The following is a 24,058-nucleotide window of genomic DNA, read 5'->3' on the forward strand; positions in this document are numbered from 1 at the left end:
ACACCTTTTTAGCCAAACTGCATTGCCCAGGGCTTTCTGGGGATACGGAATAAATATTAAACAGAGGAGCTATTGCATGGGTGGGCACGGCCCCACTAGCTTCAGTCTGCCTTCAACCAGCCCCCAAATGCCTGCCTCTTTCCTTCCCTCCCATCTCTGATGCCCTCTCACATCTCTGCCTCCCAAAGGCTTGCACAGCTGTTTGTTTCAGCAGCCCTGGCTACAAGCTCTGTAGGTGAATGATGCCTTTAAGTCTACCCAGGGGGTGCTTCTAAGGCTCCTGTGGAGCAGTGGGAAGAGGCACCTCTCAGGGAGGGGGGGCAGCTCAGAGACCAGGGGTAGCAGCTCCAGCTGCCTGGAGCACTCCCAAGGAGAGGGGAGAAGAGAGGAAGCTGAGAGAACAATCCATAAGGGAGAGGGTTCGAAAGGGGGTGAGGGGCTGCCAGCTCTTCAGGTAAGGGGTGACATAACTGGGCTCCTGAGCCCCACAGGGGTGCCACAATAAAGTAATGTGGTTGGTCAAAGGAGCCGTGGACTCAGAAAGGTTGAAAACCTCTACATGAAACCATTGATAAACTATTGCCTGTACAAAGCATGTCCCCAAAGGTGCTCTCTGGAAACTAGCGAAGACTGACAGTGAGCTCTTGGGGAATAATTGCTGACAGAGAGGAAATAAGGCATGAAATGAGTGATAGTACTTCAGGAATAACAGCCACATCCTTAGTACATGAGAAACACACCTAGGTGCCAAAGCAATTCAGAACATGCTGGCTTGAACGCAAAGTAGCGCTAAATCTTTTGTAGTGCTAAGGATTTACGTTTGTACAACAGAACTTCCCCTGTGTGCCCCCTAAACCTGCGCTAGGATTTCCCTTACTCCTCAGAGCAGATTTAGAGAGGGCATAGGGTGGGCTTGGGGAAAGAAGAGAAAGTTCCATTTCATTAATGGAACGAGGGCATCAAATACCACCCGTTAAATTCCAATTAAGCTCCCCCCCCAACACAGATCTAATTTGCCACCCACTTTTTGCTGTCGTCAGCACAGAAAACGTTAGCAGCAGAATCCTACCTTCTTCAATGCAGCTCCATGGTCCAAACTTACTCAGACAGTCCCACTGAATCCATTGCAGTGAGTGACAGGGAAAAAGAAAGGGGAAAAGATGCTTGGAAGTGAAAGAAATTGTGTGTGTGTGTGTGTTTCTCTCAGGAGAGCTGTATCCTAATCCAGTTGGGGGGCTTGGAAATGAGCATCAATTAGCCATAAGGAAGCCTATACCCCCCCAAACCTCAGAAGACCTGGTTTTTGTGTTGTTAGTAATCTGAGGTTGTTATTCAGATCCAAGCAACTCCTGTCTGTGAGTTTATTTACACTTACTTTTTGCCCTGCTCTTTCCAGGCACAGGTTTGTGCTTTAAAGCTCTGGGTCCAAGCACTCATTTTACTTGCCCCAGAGCTTTCCTCACAAAAATCCAGTCTTTAAAGCTGAAGTGCCACAAACAGAATTTAGGGTTTTCTGCAGATTGTTGCTTGGACATGGAGTTTAAAAAGTGGGGACCTTGCCTGAAAAGTACAGAGGAAAGGTAAGTGTGGATAAGCCCTGTGAGAATGAGGAACTGCTGCATGTTTCACCCCATTGCCAGATTTTGTTTCTTATGGTAACTCACAAGAAGGAATGAAAAATGTGATCTGGGGAATCTTCTGCAACAGCTTTCTCTCTGTGTGTGATCAGAGCATTTTCTGAGATGGTTCAGATGGCAGTCAATGGAGCCCTAAACCTATAGCTGAAGTAGAAGCTGTTTTGCTTACATGTTGGGCTTTGAAAGGCAAGCAGGACAGAGGCTAACAAGTCAAATGTGTGTCTGCATAGGGAAAGCCCATTCATATTTCTACAATTAAAAAAAAGGTTGGTTCTCAGAGTGCAACCGAACTGCACATGAGAGAGAAAACTTTGTTCCAGTTAATGTTGTGAGCAAGGGTCAAAGACCGAGTTTCTCTGCTAAGGGAACTTACTATTAACTGTGCATAAACTACTTAAAAGGGGTGGGGAAACATCCGGGTCTGTTCTCTCAAACCACACAAGACAAGAAATCTGGTTACACCTGCAAGCATCTTGTGGCTTAAAACCTGTAGCTCTCCAAATGTTTCATTGGGCTCCAACTCCCATCATTCCTAAGCATTGGCCATGCTAGCTGGGGCTGATGAGAACTGAGAAACCATCTCTGCCATAAAATCAGGTAAGCCACAAGGTCTGGTGTGAAATATTCCACCCCTTTCTCTGTCTGTTCAGCTTTTATTAAAATAGAAGTAAGTTACCTGCCCTCTTACTGAAGATATAAGGAGAAGTGTGCAGGCAATAGTTTACCCAATGGATCACTAATAAACTTCTCGCATCAGTTCAAGGTTCTAGGTAAATGAAGGACAGTCTAGCTTCCCCATTTTCCATTTTATGTTTCCCATCACTCCACATTCCATGACTACTGAGGAATTTCAGTCATCATTGGGCTTGTGCTTGGGGGTGGTGTTTGCAGATGTGCCGTCTTAGGGTGTTTTCCTTTACTTCTTAAAGCCGTAGGGTTCCTCAAGCATGCTGATACCTCCACCATTGTCCCTCAGTGACCCTATTTTAGCTCTGATGAACATGTAAATTGCAGAAATCTTGCTCCTGTTTCCGATGGGATTCTCCAACATCCCTACCCCAGAACCCTTTTCATGCCTTTAACTGTACACATGGATGTTGAGTGGAGCGTGTGGCATGAGCCCACCCTCTTCTTAATGCAGTCAATACAGATTCTAATTTTAAAAACAGAACTGTGCTACAGTGAGAAAGAGCACCCCCTTTGGGAAGCCCCGGCACATCTCTGGGATGCAGCTCTCCTGTTACACCAAAGAACAAAGCTGTGAAGATATTACCACATGCACACCAAGGCAAGCAAGATAAAGTGTCATGCATGACGACTCTGCAGGGATTGGCTCTTGCCAGATGTAGGGAGAACATACAAGCACAGAGAGGGGTGGGGCAACAGAAGAAAGTATAAAGGGGGAGATTGTAGCTCTTAAGAAGGTCCTAGAAGATAAAAGACCACTTAGGCATAGGAATGTGGTTGCTACAGAAAAAGATAGGGAGGAACCAGGATGGGGGAGACAAAACTCTGGATTGCAGCATACTAGGTTTTACTCAGCACAGACCCATTGAAATTTATGGGCCTAAATTTGCCGTGCTTGTTCATTTCAATTGGTCTACTCTGAGTAAGACTAACACTGACTATAAACTTCTGTGCTTGCTATTGAGGATGGCTATTTGCACCTGCCTCACTTCATCCGACAGCCCCGACAGCCTTTATAAGACAACAGTTTCCCACAGAAATCTGGGCCAAGGTGTATATGATGGGTGGGGTACCGGTAGGTGCTACTGTTATTAGCTTTGGGCCTGCTTTTGGGTCAAGAGTCTTGGATATTTCTACTTGAAATTTTTGGTGAGATTTATCCTTGCTTTGTGCTCACATTTTAATGCAGGCTAAATGCATTGATTTTTGTGTATTATTTTGCAGTGCTATACTTTTTAAAATTATGTTCATTATGGTACTACTGTATTTTGACAGTTTTTTTTTAAGTGAACCACTTTTGATCACAGTTGTATCCTTTTTGACTCCACAGGCCAGATCTTTATCCGAATTCATCTTGTAGGACAAAATTGACAGGAAGGCATGGCTGCCCACCTGTCAGTCATCTGATGTCACAATGATGTTAGTTGATCAGGCACTTTGAATGAACACTGTGTAGTGCTTTAAAGTGCCTGAGGCTTCAGTATTACTACCAATCAGCTGATGAGCAGGACAGCTGAACTCTACTTTCTGCAAGTACCGCTGCACATGTTCTATTGGGACCTTGCTCATTCAGCTGATTCAGCAGGGTTTCAAATCTGGCCCATGAAACCATCCCCCCCCCAAACTCTGCCTGCTGACCCAGAAGCCTTAAAGGGCTTTGAGCTTTCAAGGTCATTTACATTACTCTGCTCCTCATCGTGTTGTGGCCCCAGGCCACAACAATTACTCAGAAGAGGATGAGGTCTAGGCTGCTCTATGTAGGTGCTGTTTTCTGCCATCGCCCTCCTGCAGCATCTCCATCTTCTCAATCTCTCAGAAGTCAATGGATGCAAAATTGGGCAAGGAATGATTAAAAAATTAAAAGAGTTGGCTTCCACTAGGGAAGCAGGACAAATTACAATTGACAGTCCACATGAGCTTTAGCTCTCTGCTGAGACAACATCCTGCTATAGCTACAATACAGCCAGTGGGGTCCACTGGGAGCTGTCCATGGTCATGAATTCACTGACTTCTGTTAAAAATTCACTAAGATTTTGCCTGACTTGACCTGAGTGTGTCTCCCAGAAGAAATTCAGCTTTCACTGTACCTGATTCCCCTGTGAGCCTAAGGCCCTGAACAGGGTACAGGTTATGAGCCTCTCAATGGTGTGATGTACTTAGATAGTGGCCATGGTAAGAAGCAGTTGCTGAATGAATGCAACTGGCATCCCACGCAACTGAATCTTGCTTATCCTGGGTTCATCAATGTAAATTCATCAGTGTCTTGCTTGCCTTCTCATTGTGTTCTTGACTGCAACATTGAGAGGCAAGAAACTATCATACATCTGAGCACAATCTAAATCCTTATCTGGAGCAAATTAAAATGCATTAGTGAGTTCACTGAGCTCAAGTGAGCCAATGATTCTATAGCATTTATTTCTTAAGAGTATATTTAAGGAAGCTTTTATGGTGTCACCTATGTTTAATTTACTCTCTCCTTCAGAACCACATCTTCTAATTAGATATGAGTTAATTAAGTTAAAACTCTACACTGATCCTTATCCAGAAATGTAAAATATTTGTCAGTTTCTTAAAATAGAATGCTGTGTCATATATTTTTTAAAGCTTCTATTCATTTTGGTTTATTATATAATTTCATTCAGATTTGCATAAATTTATTTTATATTAATATTTGTTAAAAGAGGGGCAATTGTAATTTATTATTATTATTATTTTAAAATTGTATACTGCCCTATACCCGCAGGTTTCAGGGTGGTTCACAACATAAAAACACAAAATAAAAACACAAAATACATAATAAAAACAAAATAAAAATAAAAATAACAACCCAGTAACCCCCCCTGACCAACACATTTTAAAACGGCATTGGATGTCAATCAACCAGAAGCTTGGTCAAATATGGACTTTGGCATTTTAAGTTTGTTTTTGTTGCATATAGTTGCATTTGGACTTGAGTTAAGTTTTATTTGTGTTACCTTGTGTTACTTCCATAATGTTAACCTTTTGTTTTGTGATGGTCTGGTGACTAAATACAAATAAATAAACCTGATCTGATCTGAATAGACTGTTGCAGAAAGGCAATGCAAAACTATGCAGCTGTTTTGTTAACATGGGAATCTTTTACTCTGCTTTCACTAGAACAAAGGAGAATCATTCTTTCTGTAGTTACTGGAGGATTGTTTTACATCCATACCCTCTAGGAACAAATTTTCTCTGCAGGAAATAATTTCTCTTTTATAAAGAGGATCATGTTCATTTAAGACAAAGATCCCCTTCTGTTTGGACTTAGGTCCTGCAGGGGAAGTGGTAGTAATCAGTAGAGTTTATTCCAGTCAATTCAGGACCCTGGGCATCTCCCAGTAGGCCTTCCTAGATGAGCTGTAAAATATGTTGTCCCAGCAAAGGGCCAGACACCTGAAGGTTTAAGTAGGTTTGCAGCACTTTTCTTTCTAGTGGCGCCATCCCCTGCAATAACTATCTACAACCCTTAAAGGATTTGTAGCTGAATCTTCAGTTCCATGCACCTGTGTGTTTGAAGAGCTGGAGAAGCTGCAGGGATGTCACTCCCAGAATCTGATGGGTGAACCACATCCTCAGGCAGGTATAATGTAGAATGGGTGTACCAGGGTTGAACACATCTACTGCTTTGACTTGAACATATTAATACAGAAAGTAGTGCCATGGAAAATCAGTTTTCAATCTACATAGTAGGGGTAGATGATCAAGTAATCTCCAGATGTTTTGGACTACAACTCCAGATACCATGCTGTCTTGGGCTGGTGGAAATGGTAGCCCAACACACCTGGAGGACACAGCTTGTCTATCCTTGCATTCCAGATGCAGTGCCTTTCCCCTGCATTCTGAAGTGGTACAGTCCTAGGAGAACTGTATCACATGCTTTTTCTGAAGAAACGTGTTGGCTTTCAGTGAAAACAAAGCTGGAGTCAATGCACCCTAAGGATTTGTTAACTCTAAGCACATGTTGCCATGAAGACAGCCTTGATTGGGAATTATTGGTCTCTTACTTGATGCAGAAAGAAAAGGAAGGGGTCAGGTAGAATCCGAAAAATGAACCAGGATATAAATATATTTATGGACAGGTAGAAACTCAGCTAGCTAGAAAGGTGTAATGGGCACCACAGCTGTAATGACTTAGTCAGAGATGCGGAATGTTTCAAACTAGAACAGGGGTGTCAAACTCAAATGGATTGAAATGGCTTCATTTCTTAACCCACAGGTGCCCAGAGACTCACCCATAAATTCCCCTTCCCATAAAATATTAAATTTACATTCTCTCTCTCTCCTTCCCATCTTGCATAAGAGGCACCAATAGAGGTGGACTTCCAGGTCTCTTAAAGGGAAGGTGACAGATTGATAGGAGAACACTGCGTCAAACCATGGGAAGATAGGAAGCTGCCTTGTACTCAGTGAGACCACTGGTTCAGATAACTCATTATTGTCTACACTGAACTGGCAGCTACTCTGTAGAGTTTCAAGCTTGGAGTCTCTCCCAGCCCTACCTGGAGACACAGTGGATTGAACACGGGGATTTCTGCATGCAAGGCAAATGCACTAACATTGGTCCATCTAGCTCAGAATTTTCTACCCTGATTGGCAATGAGTCTCTGGAATTTCAGATGGGAGTCTGTCTCAGACCTACCTGCAGGTGCCAGGGAGTGAACCTGGGATGTTCTGTATTGAAGAGAGATACCCTACCAATAAGCTATGCCCCCTCCACCAGTAACTCTTTGGTGGGGCATGAGCCCCTTTTAAATGTTCAGCCTTCGAGCACTTGGATATGAGTACACAAACTCTCCAAAGTCTCTACCTGAACTCTGCACGCCTATGGGGGCACTTAGAATCTGCCTGCTGCTTGAAGCCAAAGGACCAAGTAGGAGTTCCAACTATAGGACCCTGTGGGCACAGCTCTACATTTCTGAAAGCCGTGTGATGGCAGTGGAGGTTGCCCAATTAAGGCAAGTGAGGCAGTGCCACCAACTCAATCTGCCCTCAGATGGCCTCCACCTAACTGCCTTCATAATTACGATCAGCCCAAGGGGTGGCTATTACTGCCAGCTTCCACCCCCTCAGTCTCAGTTTTGCCCTTGTAGAATTCAGCAAAGAGGATGATGGGGGAAAGGCCACAATTAGTTGGCTATGCCTATTATTGACTCTGGCTCCACCAGCCATCTTCTCTGACTCTATCTGCCACTGATCTCACTGCCTTCCAACCTACCAGTCCCAATTAGCACCAGCCTCTGCTGCTGGTGTGTTTCCCGTCCCAGTAGCCTCTTTGTTGTACAGCTGCTATGGGCTGGGCCATGTGTTGGACACCCCTGAACTAGGGAGATTATGAAGCATCTGAAATAGCTTAGAAGACACCACAAATACTACAGGAAATGGAGGCAGTTCAGCCTTAGCAACAACAGAACATATGGCACTGGTTGTCTGGTCTAACCTTATAGGCAACGCGAGCTGGGCATTTCTTTCCCAGTCCAAGTGGTGGGGACATGTGTCTCAGCATCTCATACATGTCCGTGTAACTGATACGCCCACTTGGAACCAGAGAGATAGAAAGAGAGGGAGAGAGAGAAAGAAGCAGAAGCCAGAAGATGGGGAGGGATCACAGGTGGGGAAAGAACCAAGTTAGAGCCAAGTGTCAAACAGAGGGGAAGGGGACCAGGGATGAAGTGGAAAGCAGACAAGAGAGCAAGAGAGAAGGAGAGAGATCTGATTAATTAGATTGTTTTCAGGGAGAAGAAACAAAACAAAGGGAGGTTAATAACAAAGAGGAGGGTTAAATCAGATGGTTTCTTTTCCAATTTCATCTCTTTGAGCTGGGGTAGCCAACGTGGTGCCCTCTAGCCATTGTCAGACTACAGCTGCCATGAGCTGCAGCCAGCATGGCCAATGGGTAGGAACAATGGGAGTTGGAGTCCAGCATCAACTGGAGAGCAACACCTTGGCTATTCCTGTCATTGAGCATCTCTCTTTCCATGTGCTCATCGTCTTCTCTTTTTCTTTTTCTTTTTTTAAAAAAGAGGTTCAAATCCCTGCGGTAGCAGTACAGAATGATTGAGTGTGGGCAAAAGCAGGTGGGAAGGAAAGGGGTTTGAAACCATGGGTGGGGGGGGGCATTCCCATATATTCTCAAACAGGTGGTTGTGCAGGTGTCAAGGGGCTGTACTCATCATGCCGAGGAGAAGCGATACAGAGCATTATGGGACAGTCAGACATGGCTTTACTAAAATGGTTCTCCTTTCCTGGGCAGGCTTTTGTTGCTTAGATTGGAGGCGAGGCTAATAATGATGGGTAAAATGGAGGCAAAAACAAGGGAGATTTCCACTTTCAATAACACAAGGCTGGCATCAGACTTCAGAGGGCCCTTGGCATAGTGACAACAATGCCCTCACCTCCCAATGTCCCTGCCAACCAATGCAGGGACCAGCACTGTTTGTGGTGGTGGATGCCACATGCTTTCTCAGCCACCACACCTTGGACAACAACTGCACTCCTCACCTTCCACTGGATCCCCATATTTTTTTTCAGCCCCGTCTAGATTATAGAGCCAAGAAACAGATTTCAGAGATTGATAGGCCAGGACATTACATTTGGGGACACATAAATGGACAAGCAGCCTGCTTGGAGAACTCAGGTTGCCTTTTGTTCAAAAGCAACTCTGTCATCCATCACTGAAAAACATTTAGGTCCCTAGCAGGGAGGGTGGTGAATGGTTGGGTTGAGCTGGTGAGGGACCCAGCCGAGGGACCCTCAGTCAGTGCCTGACCTAGCTGACCCCCGGCATCAGGTCTGTACCTCCATGTCAGCAGCTGTAGTCAGACCAAGGCAGAATAGGGTGGTACTATGGCTTCCCTTGATCTGGACACTATTACTTCTCTTGATGCAGCCTAGAGTAGCATTAGCTTTTTTGCTGCTGCATCACACTGTTGGCTCATGTTAAACTTGTGGCCCCTAGATTCTTTTCACATGTACTGCTAGCAAACCAGGTGTCCTCCATCCTATATTTGGTTATTCCTGCCTAAGTATAGACCCATACCTTGGTCCCTGTTGAAATTCATTTTGTTACTTTTGGCCCTCGAATCTGTTAAGGTAAATCTTGTATCCACATTCCGTTTGCTAGCCCAGCCTGGCACCATCTGTAAATTTGATGAGCACCTCCTCAATAAATCAACTCAAAACTTTTGGAATGGGGTAGCCTGCCCCCCAACTGCTCCCACCCCCTGTTCTGGAGAAGGGAAGCTTTTCAAAGCTGACTGTCTCATAAAGCTGCCCATGTCCAGGCAAGTGCGCATCATTGTGTGTGAGGAGAGATGCTAGACGGGAAAGGGTAAGATCCAGGGGTGGGGGTGGGGTGGGGGGGCTTGTCAATCATTCTTGTTCAGGCAAAGGGGTTAGTCCAGTCCAGTTTATTCTTCTTTTTCTTTGCCTTTGCAATTCAGGTTTGTTTGTTTGTTTGTTTTTGTTTTAATCAAATTAAATTAAAGGTTCAAATTCAAGGCAAACAAATAGAGGAGAAATATACTGGAAGGGTTTCCCCCCCGCTGAAATGCCAAACCTTGTATGCCACCCTATGAGGGCATTTCCTTCCTAAGCCCAGAGGTGGAGCAATAGCTCGCAACAAACTGTACATCTCCTTATAATGTATCCGGCAACTGGAAAGGAAAAAAAAAATCATGAGTTATGACCAAAAGGGGGGGGGGGGAGAAATATATGGAAGAGAGATGGCTCTATTGCAGAGCGTCCTGATGTCAACCCCCCCTAAAAACATAAAAAGTAGAAGAAAGAATGGGAGAGTCATGTTCAATTTCAGAGTCCCCAGATTTCCTTGAAAACTAGCTGTGGAGGGAAATATTTCAGCAGCAGTGGATGATAGACGTAGGACTACACGATGCCATCCACTCAGAAGCAGCCCTATTGAATTAACCCAATCCCTAGAAGAATTTTTTTAAAAAACATCCTCAGTTGTAAATTAATCATTAAAACAATAAGGGGGAAAGTTTCCCCCCCCCCTAATGAATACAAAAAAAAGGCATGCTGGAACAGAGCAAGCTGCCTTGTACTGAGTCAGGCCTACTCTGACTGGCAGCGGCTCTCCAGGACTGCAGATAGGGATCTCTCGCAGCCCTACCCGGAGATGTCAGGGATGGAACCCAGCTTCCTCTGCAAGCAAAGCAAATGCACTACTATTGAGCAATGGCCCTTCAAACGGCCTGAGGCACAGGAAAGAGCCAATAATGGCAGGTAAATCAGGGACTGTAGCTTTCCCCCCCCATGCCTGCAAGTTTTGCAGTTCACTTCCATGATGGCTGTGTTCTGCCTGCACAGTCAGGGGCAGTTTGCTGCTGAATGCCTGCTGTTGGGAATCAGAAGGGTGCTGTTGCACTCATGTTCTACTCTGGGGCCTCTTATTTGTGCATCTGGTGGGTCCCTGTCAGTGGCGTAGGAAGGTGGGGGCATTGAGAGCGGCACACCCCCGGTACCAGCCGGTTCCAGCCTGGAGGAGGGGTGACACTCGCCGCCCCCCTGCGACTCCCAAGCCACCGCCCGGCACCACTTCCGTGTGGAGGCTTCTCACGCCCGGCTTCACTCCTTTCCAGGTAGCGGCGAGGCAGCAGCGGCGAGGTAGAGCTGCCTCCGCCGAGGGGCAGCACCCCACCTGCAGCCCGGATGGACTGCGCTCCGTAGCGCGTGTGCATTGTGATGTCACGACGCACGCACGCTACGGAGAGGCACTCTGGCCCCGGGGGGGGGGTGCCCCCCGCATTTGCCGCTCCAGGCGGCAAAGTGGCTCCATACGCCAGTGGTCTCTGTGATGGACAAGATGGGCCATTGGCCTGAACCATCAGCCAGGCTAATATGGTGTTCTTATGGCTTAAAGCAGTCAACAAAACATGAAAATGGAGTGATGTGAATGTTAGGGAAGTGCCCCCAAAAAAGAAGTGTCCCTGAGTTGTCAAAAAACTGACTTGCTAGGATAGAGGTGGGGAACCTCTGACCCCCCCCCAAAAGGACTACAATTCCCATCAACCTCAGCCAGCATGGCTAATGATCTGAGATGGTAGGAGTTGAAGTTTGGCAACACCTGTGGGTTCCCCATCTCTACAGCAAGAAATTGTAGTGAAGACTAACATTCATAAGGTGGCATCCAACAGGGCTCATGTTATATTCTTGTGAAGCTGTAAAGTAACTGTCATAAGCAAGAGCAACTCTTGGAATCACAGCAGGGAGGATTTGGATGGGGTCTTTGGGGTCATCTAGTTCATGCTCCCTGCTCAATTATGCAGGATCTGCAATGCAGGGTGAAGCTGTATTAACCCTGACAGATGACCACCCAGCCTCTGCTGAACCTCCATCTCATGCATGGGACTATTTTGGTATGTCTGTTGCTGTTTGGTTATACAACAGTGGCACTCTGACCCTGAAGACTGGAAATAAATGGAATAATGTTGTGTCTCTGGACTGTACCACTGCATTGTACAGGTGGGTGTTCATATGGCAGCGTGCATATCAGGGTAATGGTTATGCTACAATCTGTCATCCTAGTATCTATAGTTTTCTATGTGGATGGATATTTTGTGTGTGTGTGTGTGTGTGTGTGTGTGTGTGTGTGTGTGTACACATGCCCATGCAGTCAGGTGAGCCTCTACCTCCAATTTAAAATGGTATAGTCCAAGCACAGAACTCTTATGATTCCAAGGGTTGTTTGGGGGAGGCAGTGTAGTTTGAAATCTGTTTATAATTATGGTCAAAAGTCCTCATATGATACTGTCTGCATGGAAATGAACTGCAAAACACCCAATAATGGGAACATCCAATGTTAGCCCTACTCAGAGTAAACCCACTGACATTAATAAACTTGACTAGCTTAGGTCTATTAATTTCAATGGATCTACTCAAAGTCGTTGGATACAACCTAGTGGATTTTATACAATGCTAGTCCGACTCAGAGTAGACCCACTGAAATAAATGAACCTAAGTGGCCCTTGCCCACTAATTTCAGTGGGTCTATTGAGTACAATTAACATTGGCTACAACGCATAATAATTCCATCTGTGGATTGGGTTATCACCTGTGAGATGGGCAACTTCCCATGCCAGCTCAATAACCATCCAATTCACCTGGCAGCTGAGAAAATAATCAGCATGCATTTCTTTTCTTTTCTTTTTTTTAAAGGGGGGGGGGTATATCCTTTAACCCTAGTCATCTCCAACCTTGTGCCCTCCAGAGGTTTTGGATTACAATTCCCATCAGCCACAGTCAGCATGACTGGCAGTTGGGGATGATGAAAGTTATCATTCAGAATATCTGGAAGGTGCTCAGTAATATTCTGAAAGGGGAGGAGGGAGGGAGGAAGAAGCAGAGGGAAAGGGGGAGAGGGAGGCATGGAGGGAGGGAGGGAACCCAAGTAATAGCCTTATATTCTTCACAGAACAGAACAAGTTCAAATACAGTTCTTTTTAAGTCCAGAAACTGACAACCGGAAGATGGCATTATTAAAAGATCAAAATGTTATTAGATCAACCCACCTCACATAGAAAACATTTAAAGTAGAGGCAAAAAGGCATTTCATCACATTTCTAGAAATCATAAGCATCTTTCCTAAACACCATTAAGCTTGATTTCTCTTTGTTTTATTTCTTAAGTTTCTTTCCACATCAGCAGAAAGGAAGTTTGTGGATCTATGCATTGCTGTTATTCTCCCAGGTCCCATAAAATTGACTTCCAATGTCTACTTACCTCTCCATTGATTTCCACCTGTGAGTGGAGTCAGACAACCATATTATTCATGTGATCATTGCAAGTAGTGCAGCCTTGCAATTAACAACTCACCTGGGAGATTACCTGGAATTCTATCCAGAGGGAGCAAGCAGGCTGGTGGAGGAAGGAGAGACTGCCTTGACCCCTGCTTGCCAATCTCATTGGCTGCTATGCTGGACCCAGAGGAAATCATTAGCACCCTCCCACACTGAGCACAAAAATGTATCAATCTTCCTTTCCTCCATCAGTCTACTTGGTAGAAGACACATCCTGGCTACCAGGGAGGGGACTTCTGGGTGGTGGCAATGAAGACTATGAGCCTCTTAGATAGGGATGAACTTATTGGTCAATTTAAGTTTCCCTTTCATTTTTCTAATTTAAATTTGTTCTGCATTTCCACAGCATCTATCAATTATTTAGTTCTATTTTATTTTAAATCCTCTGGAAATTCATCAGCATTATAGTGCTAATTTTCTTACTAAAACTCATTTTTGTCTGCAGTTTCGACTTATTACATGCATTTTTGCAAGTAATGTCCCCTAACATAATGCATATTGTATGTTTTATTCACCAATATATGCATTTTCATGCACACTTTCCTGTAATATATACATTTTTGTGACACGTTGTTTTGTTAGGAAACTGCATTGCAAAGTTCAGAGAACTGCAATTTTTGGAAGAAGAGCTGTTTTGGTCCACGTGTTGCTTGAAGAGCTGCAAATATGGTAGTTTCTTATGAAGATACAAATTAAATTGAATTCCTCCACCAGCCCTATTATTAGGCTTAGAACAAATATGCTGACTTGTATAACTTCTGGGGCCTGATTTACAAGACTAAATTAGCAGGCAACAAGTTTGTTGCATTTTAAATATTTCATTGCATCAATATTCACACTGACATAGGTCAAATTATCATCAGTACTCAAATTATTGGGGTAGTGAGATAGAGATGCCCATAATGAAATCCACAAACTAATCCGCTAGTTCCTTCATGCCCACTGCATGCCCTCTATCATGGTTAGTTATGGCAGCCTTTTAAAAAAGGAACATAGGAAGAGCACTAATGGAACAGACCAGCAGCGCGTCCAGTGCATCATTCTGTTCTCACAGTGACTAACCAGGTGCCCCAATGGGAAGCCCACCAGCAGCACCTGAGTGCAACAGTGCTCTTCCTATCTGCATGTGGAATTCAGAAGCATTAAAAGAGTGTTCCCTCTGCTCATCCACCCCCCATAATATGAGCACTTCTTTTAATCTCTGAAAATGTCGATGGGGAGAGGACTGAGGGGGTGAGATGATCAATGGATGAACTCGAAATGCACAGATTTCCCTGATGTGTGAGAATAGATATATTTATCAAAATGCTGCTGTGATTACTAATACTCAGCATGGGTTTCTCAAAAATAAGTCATGCCCAACCAGTCTCATTTCTTTCTTTCTTTTTAATGAAGTTACAAGCTTGGTGGATCAAGGGAATGCTGTGGACATAGTGCATCTTGATTTCAGTAAGACATTTGACAAAGCACCTCATGATATTCTTGAAAGGAAGCTGGTAAAATGAGGTTAGGTGGATTTGTAGCTGGTTGGCTGACCGAACCCAAAAAGTACTTATTAATGGTTCCTCATCACCCTGGAAAAAAGTGACAAGTGGGGTGCCGCAGGGTTCTGTCCTGGGCCTGTTGTTGTTTAATGTCTTTATAAATGACTTGGATGAAGGAATTAAGGAGATTCTCATCAATTTTACAGATGACACCAAACTGGGAGCAGTAGTTAATGCCACAGAAGGCAAAATCAGAGTTCAAAATGATCTTATTGGATCTAACAAAATGAATTTCAGTACAGACAAAGATGAGGTTCTGCTCTTGGGCAGGAAGAACCAGATGCACAAATATAGGATAGGGGACATCTGGCTTACTAGCAGTACATGTGAAAAGGATCTAGGGGTCTTGGTAGACCACAAGCTTAACATGAGTCAACAGTGTGATGTAGTGGCAAAAAAACAAATGCTAATGCTATTCTAGGCTGCATCAACAGAAGTATGGTGTCCAGATCAAGGGAAATAATAGTACCACTTTGTTCTATCTTGGTCAGACGACACTGTGTGGAATACTGTGTCCAGCTTTGGGCACCACAATTTAGGAAGGATGTTGACAAGCTGGAATGTGTGCAGAGGAGGGCAACTAAGATGATCAAGGGTCTAGAAGCCTAACCTTATGAAGAACTGTTGAAGGATCTGGGTATGTTTAGCCTGGAAAAGAGGAGACTGGGAGGAGATATGATAGCCATCTTCAAATATCTTAAGGGTTGTCACATGGAAGAGGGAACAAATTTTCTCTTGCTCTGGAGGGTAGGACTTGAACCAATGGCTTTAAGTTACAAGAAAGGAGATTCTGACCAAACGTGAAGAAAAACTTTCTGACAGTAAGAGCAGTTCGACAGTGCAACAGTCTCCCTCAGGAGGTTGTGGACTCTCCTTCCTTGGAGGTTTTTAAGCAGAGGTTGGATGGCCATCTGCCATGGATGCTTTAGCTGAGATTCCTGCATTGCAGGGGGTTGGACAAGATGACTCTTAGGTCACTTCCAACTCTACTGTTCTATTATTTTAAGGTGCGCTTGCAAGAGCATACGTACCAGGCTGCAGGGTCGTACTCAGCCCAGACGCGGATAAACTCATCAAGATGGTGGGGTCCTAGGATGGAAGAGTCTCGTGTCAAGTACTCAAAGTTGTCCATAATTACAGCCACAAACAGGTTCAACATCTGCAAAGGGGAGGGAGAGGGAGATGAAATTTGGGGGTGGGAAGGAGGAAAGACATTAGCTTCTCTTACTAAGGAATCAATGCAAAAACAAAAGGATAACTCAAAAAGGAAGAGGAGTATAAATAAACTGTTGTTGTTGTTGTTGTTGTTGTTGTTGTTGTTGAAGAGAAAAAGGTGGAGTCTGAAGTGCCAAATGCAGAAATCTGTGTAAACTTTTGATCATACATTGAAAATGCTATGATATCACTTTAAACAGTCATGACTCATCCCACAATTTTTGGGGAGCTGTAGTTTGCTAGGGGTGCTGAGAGTTTTAAGGAGGCCCCAATTCCCCTCACAGAGGAACAATTCACAGAGTTCCCCGGGGAAAGGGGGGTTGAAATTATAGTGAATAGGGGCTTCCTAACACCCTTAACGAACTATAGTTCCCAGTATTCTTTGGGGGAGCCATGACTTTTAAAAGTGGTTCCATAGTGTTTTAAATGTATGGTGTGAATGTGGCCCATGTCTCCCTTCCATGCCCTTCTCATGCTTTTGCCCAACTGGGAAGCATCCTTGAACACATCCTTGAATACTGCTAAGCCCTCTTGCTTGCCTGGATGGTGAGAGAGATATGAGGTGTGCATAAACAGAAGCCTCTGAGTTTGTGTGGCTGGAATTCAGCCTACTGGTGGGTGGAAAGGTTGTCCTGTCCATTGCTGCACCCACTTCTTGCCTCTGACCTTCCCTGCCACTAGCATGTGACCCCTGGAAATCAGCAATCTGGCTGATAAAGGTTCTCCCTCTTCTGAGCCACAGTGAAAAGGGGGTTTCTCCAATTCCAATTCGTATTGTTTTATGGCTTTGCTGAATCTGCTCTACATCCTGCCCAGAGCCACACTGGGAACATTTTAAAGGTAAAGGTACCCCTGACCATTAGGTCCAGTCACGGATGACTCTGGGGTTGTGGCGCTCATCTCGCTTTACTGGCAGAGGGAGCCAGCGTACAGCTTCCGGGTCATGTGGCCAGCATGACTAAGCCGCTTCTGGCGAACCAGAGCAGCACACGGAAATACCGTTTACCTTCCCGCCGGAGCGGTACCTATTTATCTACTTGCACTTTGATGTGCTTTCAAACTGCTAAGTTGGCAGGGGCAGGGACCAAGCAACGGGAGCTCACCCCGTCGCGGGGATTTGAACTGCCGACCTTCTGGTTGGCAAGCCCTAGGCTCTGCAAAAAACAAACAAACAAAAACACACACAACTGTTTTGATACGACAGCATGTCTGGATGCATTGAAACATTCCTTAATCAGTGGCACTACCTGCACATTGGTGAATCATCGCACAAAAAGAAACTAGATAGTTTCTTTGTGATGTGCTGTTTCACCAATATGGCAGAGTCTCACTGATTAAAGGATGCAGTGATGCAGCCAGTGCTTTTCTTCTAGAAAAATAGGTGCCAGCACTCACCATGAAGTTGTTAGTGTAAGTGCCACACTTTTAAAAAACAAGAAAATCAGATGCTGGTACTGGGTACCATTGAGTACCCCCAGGAAAAACACACACTAGATGCAACCATAAATACTTATTTAGCCTGGCTTTTGATACTTAAGATGCATGTCTCTGGGGGACTGAGGACCTTGAATGTGGAGGGTAGTTGCAGCACAGGGATGGGCAAGCAAGATAAGCGGAATGACCAACTCACCAGAAAGGAGCAGAGGAAAATGAAGGAGACAAAGTAGAAGTAGGCAAAGTCACTGCCGCACTCATTTTTGCCAAGGTTGGAGAGCTTATCGCAGGCTTGGTTGCTGAGACATGCAAGCATGATTTCATGCCAAGCTTCTCCAGTGGCGCTCCTGAAAGCAGAAAAAAAGAAGCTGTCTCATTGAACTAAAAAGAAGTGTACAAAATTACGCATAGGGTGAAGAATGGAAAAGAGAAAACATTTCCTCCGTTTCTCACAAAGCACTAGAACTCACGGGTGCCCAATGGAGCTGAATGTTGGGAGATTCAGGACAGGCAAAAGGATGCAAAGTTCAAGTATGGAACTTGCTCCTGCAGGAGGCAGGGATGGTCACCAACCTGGATGGCTTTAACAGAGGATTAGGCAGATTCATGGAGTGTAAGTGGCCACTAAACTCAAATGGCTACGTTATACCTTCACTGATGACAGTAGTAATGCTTTTGAATACCAATTGATGGGAACTACAAAATGGGAGAATGCTGTTGAGATCAGGTTCTGCTTTCAGACAGCCCATAGGCATATGGTAGGACACTGTGAGAACAGGATGCTGGACTAGATGGGCCACTGGCCTGATCCAGCAGATCTCTTATGGTTGCTTATTGTACGTGTGTTGCATGAGTATGCCATCTGCCTGTGGTGTTCCTTAACATTCTTTAGTGGGTGGTAAAGAATGTGCAAGAGGGAGCAAACTAGAGAAGGCAACAGTCACATCTACAATAGCTCCCTCACTGTATAGTATATCAAAGGGGTTGGGAACCTTTTTCAGCCCAAGGGTGGTACTTCTTTAGGGGAGGGGAACATCCTGGAAATGCATGTAAGTGATGGTTGGGAAAAGAGGCAAAAATGGGTGGAATAATAATAATAATAATAATAATAATAATAATAATAATTTATTATTTATACCCCGCCCATCTGGCTGGGTTTCCCCAGCCAGTCTGGGCGGCTTCCAAGAGAATATTAAAATACAATAGTCTATTAAACATTAAAAACTTCCCTAAGTAGGGCTGCCTTCAGATGTCTTCTAAAAGTCTGGTAGTTGTATTTATCTTTGACATCTGGTGGGAGGGCGTTCCACAGGACGGGTGCCACTACTGAGAAGGCCCTCAGCCTGGTTCCCTGTAACTTGGCTTCTCGCAGTGAGGGAGCTGCCAAAGGGCCCTCGGCGCTGGACCTCAGTGTCCAGGCAGAACAATGGGTGTGAAGACACTCCTTCAGGTATACTGGACCGAGGCCGATTCTTAGCTTTTACCCTCCTGCCAACCTAGCAGTTTGAAAGCACATCAAAGTGCAAGTAGATAAATAGGTACCACTCCAGCGGGAAGGTAAACGGTGTTTCTGTGCACTGCTCTGGTTTCGCCAGAAGCGGCTTAGTCATGCTGGCCACATGACCCGGAAAAACTGTCTGTGGACAAACATCAGCTCCCTTGGCCAGTAAAGTGAGAGGAGCGCCGCAACCCCAGAGTCAGGGGTCCTTTACCTTTACCTTTTACATTTTACCCACATAGAAGTTAGAAGTTCCCCAACACACACACACACACACACACACACACACAGAGAGAGAGAGAGATAGAGAGAGAGAGAGAGAGATAGGAGAGAGAGAGACTCCTCCACCCCTCCATCCAGGAAGCAAGAAGCATTATCATAGTTCAAAAACACTTTCCAGCTAGGCAGAAACATTTAAGGAATGTGTGAAGGAGAGCTGGCGAAGGGTGTGGTATGGCCTAGAACGAGATTTGAGGTCCTGTCAGCGAGGCATGGAGAGCCACATAAGTCATGATAAAAGGACCACACAAGTGAGCTCTGCTGTGCTCCAATTGTCCACCAATTCGGAGCAGAAGTAAGGAACTTCTTGAAGTGGTAGAGCCCTCCCCCACTCCCACAGTTTAGAAGCCTGCATAATTGGGTTCTAAATCACCCAGGGGAGTGTCATGGGTACAGGGTGCTCCCTTTGTTAGACCTTTACCGTCTAATGTTTTTAATGCTGTGACTTGCCCTGGGACTTCCTGTTGGAGACTGGGAGATAGAGATAGAGATAGAGATAGAGATAGAGATAGAGATAGAGATAGAGATAGAGATAGAGATAGAGATAGAGATAGAGACAGAGACAGAGACAGAGATAGATAGATAGATAGATAGATAGATAGATAGATAGATAGATAGAAAGAACACAGAGACAGATTGCTTGAAGTGGACTTTTCTGTCAAAGAGACCTGTGTTTTCTGTCATATCGGGGAGTGGGGGAGAGAAATTAGATCTCACAAGCTTAGAAGCAGAGCGCCTAATCTCTTTATGGAAAATAAAAGACCCAATTAAATTAAGTTAGGATTTGTGCACATAAAGGATTTGTGTTCATTAACAGTTTGAATACCACAGGATTAATGCCAGGTAATGCTGAAGTGTTAATGAACACAAGCTGTCTGATGTAAACAATTAAGTTTGCATTAACTTCTGCTTTGGAGGAATTGAAAGATGCAGGGGGCAGGTAGAGGCAAGGCCCACTGCAGCTTTTATCAACATAATCTGAGCATGAGAACAGATTATGCTAACACCCATCACCCTTCCAGCTAAACAACTGGATATTTGCATACATAATCATTTAAGGACGATTTCATGCCATGCGTGACATTTTTACCACCAGCAAAATATCAAACAGAGGTGGGAAAATTTAGTCTGTCTGTGGGCCACATTCCCTTTTGGGAAACCTTTCAGGGGCCACATGCTAATTGTGGGCAGGGCCTTCTCTACCCACATTTCTACACACTTCCAAATCTTTTTGTTTCCTTGTGCCTTACAACTTGATTTCATTTCCCCTCCCCTCCAGCTTCTGTGGCTTTAATATGTGGCTGATTTGAATCTTTCAACTGGTTGGTAATCATTTTTAATGGGTGTTTGTCAGGAGTGCTGGAGTCCCAGCAAGAGGCTGAGAGGTAAGATGTAAGTATTTACATAAACATATGGTTAGGAGCCAGCTCTGCAGCTGCTAGTGAGATTGTCCAGCCAATTGGAAAAGAAGCGTCCACCTCCTAGCAGTGAAGTCAGCGCTGAGGAAAGTATGCAGCTGAAAAATAGAGAAGGAGCTGTCTGCATTTCCCCAGAGAGTCCCTAACTGAGGGCTTATCACTTACCTTTCCTCCGTGCTTCCCAGAGCTTTAAAGCTCTGTCTGAACCCATGAAAACCTACTCTTTAAACTGAATTGCTGCAAACAGAAAACCCAAACTGACATGTGCTCCAATTCAGTGGTGAAGAGCGAGGTGTTTTTTTCAGGGAAAGCTCCAGGGCAGCAAAAGAAAAAGAAAAAGAAAAGGTGCTTGGAGATGGAGCTTTAACATATGGACCTGTGCCTGCAAAATGTGGATAAGCCCTAAGAGAGAATGGAAGCAGGCAGACAGAGATCCTACCTCTGAGGGTGGGGAAGCCAGAAAGGTGGAAGATGGAGATACTATGAGAAAAAGAGACTGGGAGGAAGTAAAGCAGGGAACTGAAGATGTGAACAGAGGGGGGGGGCAGTGAGTTCCAGGGAGTTGAGAAGGTGTTCCACAAGGCAGGGAACCTATGCTGAAGGAAGGCCAGGGGAGGAAATAAAGCATACAGACAGACACAAAAACATCAGAAGAACCTGCTGGACCAGGCCAATGGCCTAAGTAGTGTCCTATTCTCACAGTGGACAACCAGATGCCCCAATGGGAAACCCACAAGTAGGAACCGAGCACAAGAACACTCTCCCCTCCTGGGGTTTCCAGCAACTGGTATTCAGAAGCATTACTGCCTCTGATTATGGAGGCAACACACAGCCATCATGGATAGTAGCCATGAATAGTTCTCTCCTCCATGAATCTGTCTAATCCTCTCTTAAAGCCATCCAAGTTGGTGACCATCACTGACTCCTGTGGGAGTGAGTTCCATGGTTTAACTATGTCCTCCATGATTAACTACTTTTTAATATATGGGATCAATAATAACATGAGGGCTCATCAGGTGAGCACTGGATGTAAGAGAGCCTGCTCCCAGTGTTCTGGTGTTCCTATGCACTGACAGATGAGGTGGGACCTTGCACAAACAACTTCAAGAAAGACCATCACACAAAACAAGCAGGCACTGGTGGGAACTTTGGTGTGTCATCGCTACTGTCAAATTGTTGCTGTGAATTGGTCCAAATATGCTGGTCCTGGCTGCCCCAGGCCTAGGAGTTGTTTCATTTTAAGTGAACACACAGATTATGATAGTTTGCTTATGAATGGCCTTATCTCCTCCCATTGACACCCACCCCAGAATGCACTGGCGGAGGAAGAGGGAGGCGGGGGGAGTGCACCACCCCCGGCAGCATGATCCCAGTGGCGTGCCATCACGGCTGCCCCCCACCAGAGCTGGGTGCCATGCCCCTGCAGGCGGCACGCCACACCCCCAGGATGCACACCATGCCTCCCGGGTTGCATGCCAGCCATGCCCCCGCCTGGTCTCCACCTCCCGGTGGAGCTCTGCTACTGCCAGAAGGGTCAATGAATTTGATTACAGAGAGATGGTTTCTTGTTTACCGGAAAAGCAGCATCAGGGCTTGCAAAAACGTTTGGAAATTGTTGTGTCGATTGATGGCAGTGTCGTCATTCAGTGCAATGTTTCCAAAGACCTGGGGGGGGGGGGCAAGAGGAAATGGTCAAAAGGCAAATTAAATGGAAATCCAATTGGAGGCAAAGTCATCAGAGAAGCAAGCAGCACTGACTGTGTTTCTAAACAGCAAGCATATTGCTTAGGGATGGGGAGATCTGTCAAATTCAGTTTCTCTCAATTTACCACCACCACCACCCCCCATCTTCATTTTGCCTGTTGCATTTTTTTCCTCCTTTTAAAATCTGCAGGGTGGAATTGAGGATCTAAACCAGCAGTGTATTAAATCTGTTTTATACCAATTCAATCATTGTGGTTTATTTAGCTTGGTGAGGGTACTAAGGTTTTTCTGTGAACAGATCCCCAACCTACATTATGCAATGGCACATTCTAAAACAGGAACTCTGCAGCTTTTCCTGTTTCTACCTTGAAATGAGAACTATATCAAAGAATTTAGAGAAATGCAAAATCCAGAACATAAGTAGATCCCAAAGTAGGTAATAATCAGGTCAGTTTGGAATGCACAGATATAAAATTCCTCAAGCATTCTTTAGATTTGAGTTGTATGCAGCCATGATCAGAGTTGTATTGGGTGCAAACGACTAACTTCAAAATGAACTTCAAGATCAGGGGGGAAGGAATCTGTCAATTTTGGTTTCTCTCTGTTTCCCCCTTTAATCTTTAATTCAATTGTCCATGTTTTCACAGGAATTTGCGTGTTGCTGGGTACTTTTTTTTAATCCTCATGAAAAATTTGTCAGCAGTTTTGTGCAAATTTCTCCAAATATGTATATGTAGTTTTGACTGTATGTCAGTGTATGTACAGTGTATGTACACATTCCTGCAAGCAATTTTCCCTAATATGATAATATAATAATATAATATAATATAATATAATATAATATAATATAATATAATATAATATAATATAATATAATATAATATAATATAATATAATATAATATAATATAATATAATATAATATAATATAATGTTATTTATTTCCTCTAAGATGTTGACACCAGGCAGGCACCTAAAAAACAATTTGTTTCTGCAAGCCTCTCAAGATGTGTTTTAAACTGTTTTACACACACACACACACACACACACACACACACTTGCAACAATCAATCAAGCGGCATATTAAATTCTGTTAAATAAAACAGTAAGATGTGCATTTTTATGCACACTTCTCTCTAATATATGCATTTTTTTGAAAGCAACAACAGCAACGGGATAACTAGATAGCATGTTGGTTGCATCACCAAGTTCATCACAAGATGTGAATCATGGAGGGTACCCGTGTTTCAGTTCACAGATTGGTTTGGAAAATGCAAATCAGGCAACTTTGCATTAAAATGCAGAGATTTGGAATTTCTCCCCCATTCCCTACTCCAGCCTGGTGCGTTTGGTATGACTACTGCTGCAATTTACCTGCATGCCAATAATGGCATAGATGAAGAAGAGCATGGCAATGAGAAGACATACATAAGGCAACGCCTGTGGGTGAAAAAAAAGGGGGGAGCATCAACACCTGCAATGATACATCTAAGAACAAGAATGTTTAGTATGTGGCCACCTGGATAAGGTTTCACATAGAGGCAGAGGTTTATTGATACCCCAGAAGAATTTAAAAATCCTAATGGGTTGGATCCAGGCTAAAGTTCAATTTTGCACTATACATTTAAAGTACAGTAGTAACATCATAGCATGTTAAACACTCATGGCTTCTACCAAAAAAATCCTGGGAATTGTGGTTTGTTAAGGGTGTTGAGAGTTGTTACGAGGCCCCTGTTTTCTCCCTTGCTGAGCTACAATTCCCAAAGTGGGTTTTTGGTTTTTTTTACAGCCAATCCCTTTTCCTAGAG

The 24,058-nt window shown here is 44.4% G+C and overlaps 1 protein-coding gene across 11 annotated transcripts in view; it reads right to left on the bottom strand.

The window, feature by feature from the left end:
* Positions 1–24,058, bottom strand: part of CACNA1B (calcium voltage-gated channel subunit alpha1 B) — a 307,712-nt gene that overhangs the window by 15,991 nt on the left and 267,663 nt on the right. For 9 of the 11 annotated variants that reach the window (XM_033137256.1, XM_033137255.1, XM_033137254.1 and 6 more), the window contains 5 exons: positions 23,625–23,690; positions 22,121–22,212; positions 17,549–17,699; positions 15,735–15,862; positions 7,783–7,879 (listed from right to left, as the gene is read on the bottom strand). In XM_033137256.1, the coding sequence (XP_032993147.1) occupies positions 7,783–7,879; positions 15,735–15,862; positions 17,549–17,699; positions 22,121–22,212; positions 23,625–23,690 (534 nt within the window). Of the gene's footprint in view, positions 1–7,782; positions 7,880–9,900; positions 9,998–15,734; positions 15,863–17,548; positions 17,700–22,120; positions 22,213–23,624; positions 23,691–24,058 lie in introns of all 11 variants that reach the window. The other 2 variants (XM_033137251.1, XM_033137248.1) reach the window with 1 other exon arrangement.

This window comes from Lacerta agilis, chromosome Z, assembly GCF_009819535.1.
Source record: "Lacerta agilis isolate rLacAgi1 chromosome Z, rLacAgi1.pri, whole genome shotgun sequence".
Taxonomy (NCBI): domain Eukaryota; kingdom Metazoa; phylum Chordata; class Lepidosauria; order Squamata; family Lacertidae; genus Lacerta; species Lacerta agilis.